Source organism: Phaethon aethereus (assembly GCF_964289735.1).
Source record: "Phaethon aethereus genome assembly, chromosome: 7".
In the NCBI taxonomy this organism is placed as follows: Eukaryota; Metazoa; Chordata; class Aves; order Phaethontiformes; family Phaethontidae; genus Phaethon; species Phaethon aethereus.
The window spans coordinates 21703833-21714255 of record NC_138583.1 but is presented as its reverse complement, the minus strand read 5'-3'; the positions used below and the strand labels follow the sequence as shown (position 1 = coordinate 21714255).

At 44.4% G+C, this 10423-nt stretch overlaps 1 protein-coding gene across 1 annotated transcript; it reads left to right on the top strand.

The window, feature by feature from the left end:
* LOC309406759 (bone morphogenetic protein 2-like) lies at positions 1–5564 on the top strand (the record flags this gene model as incomplete). The annotated part of the gene is made up of 5 exons (XM_082002077.1): positions 1–803; positions 1037–1176; positions 1916–2032; positions 3245–3446; positions 5116–5564. The coding sequence occupies exons 1-5, from the start codon at positions 275–277 to the stop codon at positions 5562–5564; spliced, it is 1437 nt and encodes a 478-aa protein (XP_081858203.1). The 5' UTR covers positions 1–274.
* Positions 5565–10423: the final 4859 nt, after the last annotated feature.

The following is a 10423-nucleotide window of genomic DNA, read 5'->3' as shown; positions in this document are numbered from 1 at the left end:
CCGTAGGCTGTGAAGCCGGAAGATACGGAGGCTCATTTTCAAGTCTACGTTTTATTGCTGTGGCAATGACAAGAAAGAGCACCTGGGATCAGCAATGCCCAAATCAAAGCCTTTTTAAAAAAAGAAAATGTATAGAATACGATTCTCACAAGTGCGGTTTTCTTGGCAGATACTTGGCTTCCCCTGAAACCAACAGCCATCCCTAGTTCACCCTCCTTGCGGATTACGCCCGAGCCCCGGCCGGCGGCCCTCTGATGTTAACGAGCGAGCGGCGATGCCCCATCGAGCCTTAAGGGGCCTTGATGGCCCGGGCGAGGCGCGGGGCGCGGCCGCCCGCCCCCGGGGAAAGCGGCCACCAGGGCTGAGCACCCTGCCCGGCGCTCCGCGCACTCGCCTCGCCGCCCTCAGCCTTGGCGGGCCGGGGCCCGCGGAAGGGCCGCAGCCCCCTCACCCCGGTGCGCTCACGGCAGCGAAGCGGCGGGGCACCTGCGGCGGCCCTCCCGAGCCAGCGCCGCCGGCCATGGCGGCCCGCCGGCTGTGGCTGGGCCTGGCCTGGCTGCTGAGCCTGCCGGCGGCGAGCGGCCTGACCCTGGCCCCCGGCCCGCGGGACGAGGTCCTAGCGGCGGCCTTGCAGCGGCTGCGGGAAGTCTTCGACATCGAGGAGCTGCCGCCCGACGTCCTGCCCCGCAAGAAGCCGCCCCAGTTCATGGTGGATCTCTTCAACAAGGTGGCCGACGCCAACGGCATCACCCGCGCCCCGGGGCTGCTGGAGGGCGACGTGGTGCGCAGCTTCGAGGACCGAGGTGGGCCGGGGGGCGGCGGGGGCCGGGCCGGGCGGCGACTTTCGCGCAGCAGGGCAGCGGCGGCGTTTCCCGAGCCCGCTGCGGAGCCCTTCCCGGGCCCGGCGGCGGAGGGGCCCTTCGCCTCCCGCTTCCCCCTGCGGGTGTGAGCAGAACCGGCAGCTGCTATGGAAATGGTGGGGGTGCGGCTTCTTTTGCGGGCTGTTGCGTTGTTCCTAAAAAGGGCTCTCTTCCAGTTCACGTGGACCAGTACCGCTTCTACTTCGACATCAGCGCGATGGAGAAGGGCGAGCAGATGCTGAAAGCCGAGTTCAGAGTCTTCAAGCTGAAGAGGACACACGCGTCTAGAAGGTCCGATGTGAAACACTTTTGCAAAGTAAGCGGGGCAATAATCTATCAGTTAAACACTTGCTTGTGCTTTCATTGTTAATAATACTGAAAATGAGGAGTGCAACCACTTTGTCACATAAACCTGTTTTATTTTTATTTGATTGTCATCCTCACTTTTTCTTTGCAAAGAAAAGCTTGCAAGGAAGTAGACGCAAGGTTTTGGCGTTGGCGGTACCCTGTCCTTTGCGCACTGTGGCAGTGAGCTCTCCGTAAAGATACCTGTATCGGAGCTATTACAAACCATACCGTACTTTTCTGGGGTTTGAGGTCTTTTGAAATTGGAATGGAAATTTGTCTGCTTGAGCTGCTCTAAAATAATAAACGTTATCAGGGAGGCATAGGAAAATAGGGCAGGCGAGGACTCTGACGTTGAGTGTATCTGTTCCCTTGGCAAAAGGCAGGACTGAACTTTTTGCAAATCTGAAGACAAAGATGTGGAGGAGCAGAAGACTTTCATGGTATCAGATGTTCAAAACAGAAAGAAAAGAAACGGTCAGGATATTTTTGCATAGTATCATACAGTCCAGTACCCTGCCTTTGAACACATCTGGAAGTAGATGTATGTAACGATACTTGTTTTTCTGTTAAACTGTCCAAAAACTGGGTTTTGCCTCGTTTAGAATGATAGTACAGTTTTACAGCTATGATGGGGCAGAAATGTGCATAATCTTCATCCTCCTTGTTTTGCTGGAAGACAATTGTTTTGTTGTGTTGCTCTCATCAAGGTGGAAGTATATGAGCTCTTGGAGAGTGGAAGTAAGCCACAAAAAAACCATCTCGTTGCATCAAGATTATTGTCCCTGTACACAGAAGGCTGGGAAGTATTCAACGTCACGCAGACAGTAAGCAGAGAATTCTGACAATTTTAATTCTAAGTCTCTTCAAATGACAGTCAGCTCATAACTCCAGCATCACCCTTATACTGGGTTTTGTGGTCAATTCAAACTGAAAGACAGCAGCAGAGGGAGAAGCTTTCTCTCTACACTTAGAAGTACACCTGATGCTATCTGAATTAAAAGAGAAGTGTTTATATGGTGCTAGCAGCACAGGCATGATGAGAATTGAGTAACCCAAACCTAGTCGATAGGAGGGACATCAGGCCAAGTATGTCACTGTGATTAAAACATGTTAGTCCTTAGGCTGCCAAAGGAAACGGCATTGATAGTGTGCTAAGAGCAGGCTTTAATTTGTCCTTTTATTCTGGTGACATTACTACAGAGCAGGTGTGCAGTGTGCTTTAACATTGTGTTTGTGGAATTTATCATGGCTAGATTGTTTTTCATTTACCTTCCTCTGAGTTCTGTGTTAGCTTCAAGATTTGTTTTGTAGGTATCCTTAAACTATAGCAGTATGTGTCTTCCTATAGCAAAAAAAAAAAAAAAAAAAAAAGACAACCCAACCGTGGTTTAAAACATAGTTTCTTGGGTTTAAATCTGTACTATCGGACAGTGTTTTTTGTTGCCTAAGCTTTAGGATCAGACTGAACAGCATGCTTGGGTGATTGGTTGAGTTGCATCTTAGTCATGATAGCCCTGCTTGAGAATGTCCTGGCCTTATCTATTAGTCTGTAATTATAACAATTAGATAAAGGAAATTTGCTTGATTGCGAGTTAATTTCTTCAAGTGCCATGTTTGTTAGATTTAAATGAGTTTTAATGGTACGGAAAGTCTGGAGAGTTCATGTTATTCTGTTATTAAGATTGCTATGAAAAATAAATTCCTCGCTAAAGTCAGAGAGGATTTATTTTAACGTTAATTTTAACTCCTAGACTCATCTATTCACTAGGAAATTCTCTGCAATTAATTTTCTTCCTGTAAATGCAGCTTTGGGAAGTGCACATGGTATTTTGTATTTTTAAACGTTGAATTACGGATTTAAAGATTGAACTCAATTGAGTCTCAGCTATACAGTTACCTCAATTCTGTCATAATATACATTCTTACACTCTTACAGCTTGTTGCCTATTCCCTTTTCCTCATATAAACATTGCTTAATGGTAATGCTGCAATAAGAATATTGAAACAATATTTTTTCATTTCCCTTTCATTACCAGGTTTCCAAGTGGGTTAGAAACAGCAGCTCCAACCATGGCTTTTTGATAACTACAACACATGTATTCAACAATAAAATTGAGCACAACCTGGTTAAATTTGCTAAGAGCCAGGGCACTTTGCAGGAGAGTAGAAATGCTCTCCTTGTCCTCTTCACCAACAGTAACAAACGGAGGTCTTCCAGCTTTGTACCCTCTTCCACAAGTAAGTTCACATGACAGCAACAGCTTTTTTAGAATATGAACTCCCTGATCATCTTCTGTTCCATTCTGCTGCCTTATGTATACCTAATTTCAGTATTTACTTGCAGTGTTGAACAGTTTTGAAGTTCAGCTTCGTCACTGATCAGAGTTTGGTTTGATAGTTCTTTTTAGTAGGTCACCCAGCATCTTAAGTTGCCTCTCCCCTCAGAAAAACTGTGTTTACAGGAAATATTCATAAAGCCAGGGGCATCTGGTTTATTTTGTTTGTAAAGGGGTGGGAGTCACTGTTTTATTTTGTCTTTTAAATTACTATTTACGCTATTTTTGTGGTGGTGAAGTTTGCGTGTTCATTGTTTAGGCTAGAAAAACTCAGTGACCTGGAAAACTTTGTGAAAATGCTGGTAAAGCAACTGTAAGTAGAGTTATTAAGTACAGTTTTCAAGAGTGGAAGAGGTTGTTAAATAAGCAATTTAAACCTCTCTGTCCTTGGCTTGCTTTTTAAGCACCTATTTAACTTCAGTGGCTAATTAGCATTGTGACTAAAGGCTGCTTTCACCAAAGACAATGCCCTCATCCCTTAAGTTAAAAAACATAGTGTCTTACTTCTCCCACTGGTCTCCCAGTAAAACCAACTAAGGCTGGATTTTAGAGCCTGATAGATGCAAAGAGCAAAAGCTGGGAGGAGGGGCAAAAGTTGTTCTGTTTTGGGTTTGCAGGGTTTTCTGTTAATTGCATTTGCACATTAGGAAGAAGCTAGGTAGGACTTGGTCAATATTAAGAATGAGGTGGTGAAATTGACTAAAAACAAAAAATAAGGCTGGCCTGATTATTTTTGTTTTCCGAAGAAAATTTTTTACAGTGAAATCCTAGATCCCAGTTTAATGAGCATCAAGCTCTGTATGGGATACTGTGCCACAATTGAGAAATTGATACCTATTTCTCAATGAAGAAACTCGCTAGACCTGCCTGTTACTTGTGAATCTGCGCAGATTGCTCTTCTACCAGCCTGTATATCAGTGGTTTTCAGCATCTGTGCATGATCTTGAGGTCTGCATGGACATTTATTGAGGCTTCTCAGAAGATAACTTTAAGAAAGTAAACCTATTATCTGTAAACTTTATTCTCTAGCAGAGTTCCATAAACCTGGTGGTAATTTTTTCAGATCTAAAACTGAAAAAATTTTTTTTTAAATATTGCTCTACAGGAGCACACTCTGTTCTGCAAGTGTATGAGTAGAGTTCCTGGGAAGAGAACACTGGAGAGAGAAAAAAGCTGTGATTTCCACCCTCTGTTAGCACTGCTCAGTGTGATGTGTGTGGTAGGAATGGCCACGTAAAGATTGTTAATACCATTCTGACCAGATTCAGCACTGAAAAGGGCCTGTGTAGTTCGCAGAATGTATTTAGTATATCATCGAGCTTTTCCTTTATATTTCTGCTGAGTTGGGGCCTTTCAGGCCACAGTGTGAAACACAAGATTTGGCAGTTTTTGAAATATGGTTGAAATAGCAATTGAATACACAGACCTTCTGGAACGTTCACAGTTAAGTGTAATTTTAAAAATCTACTCTGAATACTTTGATGTAGATTTATGGAATAGTCTTTCATGCAGAGTACTGTACTTAGGAAATTAATTTCTTTGAGAAAGATTGACACACAACTTCCTTTCAGAACCAGAGATGAACCCTGCCAAAAATGATGCTTCACGTGTGCCTCGTGAAACTCAGATCATCGAAAGCAGCAATGCAGGCATGAGCAGGAGACCTCGAGCTGCTGCAGTCTCTTCTGCCAAAAGCCAAGTAACAACATGTCATCGAAGGGAACTCTACGTTGACTTTCGTGCTATTGGCTGGTCAGGATGGATTATTTACCCAAGTGGATACAATGCCTTTTATTGCAGAGGATCCTGTCTCTTCCCCTTGGGGGAAAATCTAAATGCAACAAACCATGCTACGGTTCAGTCCATAGTGCATACACTTAAACTATCTCAAGATGTCAGCACGCCCTGCTGTGTGCCAGATGAATTGAAGTCCCTCAATCTTCTCTACTTTGATGACAAAGAAAATGTGGTCCTTAAAAATTATAAAGACATGGTGGCAACAAGGTGTGGTTGTCATTAGCAGGACTTTTTTTGTCTGCATTTGGCATGCACATGGATTCAGTTCCCCATTTGCCACTGAAGATCCCATGGGAGATGGCATTTCAGTTGACAGGGCTGCATGAGAGCCAGAAACTCAGCTGTGCTTCAGATCCTTCTCCCCTCACCATGGCTGTGTGGAAAGGTCTTTAAGGCTGGCTTTCGAAGAGCCGTGGGCTTCTGAAGGGTATGCTGACCTGCATGGAGAGTTCTTTGAGTGCCTGAATACCAGAGGAAACCATTAAAACCAGGAACTTGCTATGTGAAGGAGTTGAAACACATTAAGTTGAGCATTCAAATTAAGGTCTTGTTCTGTATTTTGAGGCTCAGAATTTCCTATGATGTAACAGGCGTGGTATCCTGCCTTAATCCAGGACAGGGTGCAGGTCTCTGTAACACAACCTTACTCAGTTTTGACTGCATGATCCAGTGGGGATATACGCTCCTACATAGAGCTTTCAGGATAAGTGTTTGCCCAGAGCTAATTTCAGAGGCCTCTACCATCTGCAGCTCATGCATTACCTGGAAATGCATTTCCTCCTGTTCATTATGCAGCTCTACCAAATGTAGAGACCTCCTTGTAAGTCCCCCTGGGACTTGCTAGCCAATCTGAGGGAACACACAGGTCAGTATTTATCTGGGAATCAGTAAACGTGGCTTCTGATTCAGGGCTGCGCCTCTGTATGATGGTGGGTCAGCCAGTCCCCTTATTTGTAAAATCATTCTCTTCTACCACAGTCTGCTGTGGCTGTTAGTCTGTGTGGCAGGAGAGTTTGCCTTTTGTGTATTTATACAGTGGCTGTACAATGGGATCCTAAGCTTGGGTCAGAATGCCCATAGCTTGCTTAGCAGGAAGAAAGACGACCACTAAGCTTTGGAGTTCTGTGAGAACATGCTGGATGCTGGCCTGGTCCTGTATCTCAGGCAAGTTTGATGGAAGATACTCACTGATTCCCTTTCCTTCTTCCTTGAAGAATAGCATGTAGACTTGGAAGGGGCCCCCTGAGATCTTTCAGTCTTGCTACAGTTTAATGCAGGTAACCAGCCCATTGCAGTTCCTCAGTCAACTCATTGAGTTGTACCTTAAGCGTGGTTAGATTTCTTGTCTCCACTAATCCTTGAAGGAGGCTGACTTAATAGAACTTGACATCTCCCATGGGTAGAAACTTCATGGAGAATTTTTTTACTCCAATGAGATTAAAAAAAATATATTTATGTAAATGTTTTTTCTTTCTGTAAATACTGGTATCTGTAATAAATTTATTTTATTTAAAACCCAAACACTTGGAGTATATTAACTTAATCTGTAATATAAAATGTTAATTTTCAAATAAATGTAATGTAACGTTCTGGTTTTTTGTGTTGTATTTGAATCTCCTTTTTAGAGTCAGGAATCAAATACTTTTCCAGAGGAGAGGACATTCCCAATGGCTTCAGTGAGCACTGTATCAAGTCCTCTGACTCCAGGTCAAGGAGCGTGATGGATAAGCGGAATAGATGTGTTTTCTTTCAGGGAGGATCCAGTAATTATTCCAGAAGTGAAACTCACAGTTACCTGTTGCTCTCACCTGAGTTAGGCGTAGACATTAAACCCCTTCAGGTTGGTCACATGTGGTGCTTGTAACAAAGCCTACCTCGTGGAGGTCCTGAACTTAACATGCCTGAGGTGGTTTCAATTTTCTTGGTGTGTAAGGCCTTACTTTAATCTATGTTGTAATATTTTGGGATGCCTTCATTAAAATTTCACTAAATTAGAAAGCCAGGATAAAAGAAATACTGTTATTCACAAATACAGTATATGGACGAGAAGGTTGTGCTCCATATGCGTAGGCCAGCGCTTACCAGGACTACAGCCTGGAAGGGGAGGAGCAGAGGACCCTGACCAGACAAGGATTTAGAAAGAAAGGATGGCATGCATGGGTCAGTGTGGAGAGAAGGGTTTTCTCCTGTCTAGTTTCTCTAGAAGGCTGCAAGAGGCTGTTTTATCAGCAGAGCTGTGACCCTCTGATGTCAGAACAGATCCAAGAGCAGGTCTTGCTGCTGGGCCAGCAGTTAAGGCAAAGGACTTGGTGCTCAGTCCAGGCTGGAACAGGCAGTGGAGCTTCAGGAAGGGACAAAAGACTTGATTCCCCCAAGCCAAGGAAACAAGCCTGTGATAGGGCTCCTGTATTTCCATCCGGCAGAGCGCACATTGAACTGGTGGTGTGTGAGCTATACGGCACATGCATGGAGTTCAGTACATCTGAATATTTCAAGCCTGTTGTATGTGCCCAGCATGGCAGAATGAAAGTGTTCACTCTTTCCACAGGAACCAACCCATCATCACCATGCCAATCACACTGCCTCGTGTTCAGAATTCCCAAACAAATGGCCAAAATTGTCTCTGCCCAAGTAAAACTTACTTGTTGTGGAAAAAAAATAAAAGGATGTTTTGATATAAGTATATGGTCAGCCTGGTAAAGCGGAGTGTAAGTTTGGTAGCAAGGTGGTGCTAACTGCTGCATTAGCCACACCCAGCCATTGGATTCAGTGCCACCGGCAAAGGGATCTTGGAAAGCCTCAAGGGTCATAATCCCACTCTACTGGTTTATTTCCCGGGCTGCTGTTTTGTACTTTTCCCTTTTCACTGTAGAAGTATCTGTGGCGTTTTAAGTCTGTAGGAACCACACCTTGGGAGTGGGAAAATGTATCTATAGTGAGAGTCCAGACAAGGTCATTTCTGAATGGTGACTTCAGCTGATGTTATCCATGCTTCTTTTGGTAGGAGCCCTAAGAACTAAAGCCAGAAGTTTTCGCTGCCAAATAACGCTGGGAGAAGGACTGCATTTGGAACAGACTGGCTGATGGAGGTTTTGTGTCCAGCACAATCCAGTCTTCTGTCCATGACATGACAAATGCTTCTAGCACCATCAGCTGTGTATCAGCTGCATCCTTCACTGCTCAACTCAGAGCATGGTTCATTTTTTCCAGGATATCTTAATTGGTTTCTTCTTGTTTCAAATGCTAGGGGGGAAAAAAAGGGAAATTTTCCATTGAAAAGCAAGTATAATTAATAAATAGATGATAGGCGCACTGAATATTAACTAACAGAGTGCTGCCCCACAATAGGTGAAATATGCGCAGTCAGGCTAGGAGCACTCAGTAGTTTTGTGCACATTAAATTATTTTTTTCTGCGCCACTCAACATAGTCTCATTATGCCCCATTAAACCCTGATAATTAAAACAAAATATATTGGAATTGTTTATCCTGGACTTTGTAAGGAAATGAGGTTCATAATAATGCCAAGGGAAAAAATTTACACTACACCAGAACTTGTAATTAGAATAACACTTAAGCACAAGTATGCTTTTTTTTTTTATAAAGGTACATTTTCTTGTTATTCATTAACTGAAATAAGTAATAATTCCAAAATAAGAAATGCTACACTTTGGAGTCTTGGTTTAATCAGAACATCATATGTTTAGGTGGCATACCAAAAAGCAACAGCTAGGGTTTTGGAGGGAATAGGTGTAGTCTTCAGCATGGACAGTCTGGAAAAGGATTGGTGACACAGATCATGAGTTGTTATACCATGTTGCATCACAACAGAAGTAAGAGAAAGCAAAGCTGGTAGCAAACCCCATTTTGATAAACACTGTACCAAGGCCAGCAAGGAGCACACCTGGCCCTGAAGAGCTCTCCTTGTAAAGAGCAGAAACCCAAAGGAATGACTGCAGATTTTATACGCAGGACACCACCGAGAGCTACTGACACCATGCAGAGGTATGTAGAGGAAGAACGCTACACCGAAGGGCTGAGAGTCTTGCAGCAGCTCTCCCCTGCCTCCAGCTCTGAGCCTTACCAAGGGCACAACTGCCTGAGGCTGGGGCTGTCTGAGCTAGAGATCAGCCTTCCATGGTCTCCTGTTTGTAGAAATGTTTGTTTTAAGGGATTTCTGTGGTGTTCCTGTCACGAGTGTAGATGATGGGAAGATGCTTCCTGGCACTGAAGCAGGGGAGGGATATAGTGGGGATGTCCTGGGGTGGCTAAGGCAGAAGGGATGGGCCTGGGGAAATTGGTCTGGGATGTGAGGGGGAAGGTAACTTAAATGTACCTGCCCTGAGAGGAGGCTGGAGCACAGCAGTGCTGTAAGCAGCTGAAAGGCCTCTGTTCCATTCTGCCTGGTCTGCCTACTTGAAAATGATGTTCAGTATGAGGCGTCCAGTTAGAAATGCTCAGAGTTGTTTCCAGGCTGCCTGGGGTAGTTATTATGGTTCCTGTTCTCCGTGTAGGAAATGTGACATTATGTGCTTTACTTGAAAGACCTGCAGAGGCTAGTATATGATTCATAGCCCTGGAGCTTGTCTCCTGAAAAGAGAGGAGAGAAGCTGGGTACCTATCGTGAGTAAGGGCTCCAGCTTGCCTCTAGTCCCTTTAAGATCACACATGCAAATATAAACACACAAAAGTTTCACGTGCGCCTTATTTCTTATATACACCCATGGGCACGTGCGTTCATCTTCAGAGACAGCCTTGCTCCTGGTTCATCCCAAACTACTTCCCAAAGGATGGTGCTACTTATCCGTAACTGGGGTGGAGCGCTCGGGGCTGCTTTGAGAGCATTGCCACATCCAGAGGGTGTATTTCCATGGCTTTGTGCAAAACTATGTCACACCTACGCATTTCTCCCCTTCTGTCGTTGAGTGTAGCTCACCTCCAAGGAGCGTAGTTAGCAGGTGTGAATTGACCTTTGGTGAATGAGGCAATTGTGCCTTAAAGTAGCTAATTAAATGTTTTCTTTCTTCCTACTGGGTTTATTGCTAGAAGCCATTCACAGAATAAGAGGGACTGCTAACTTCCT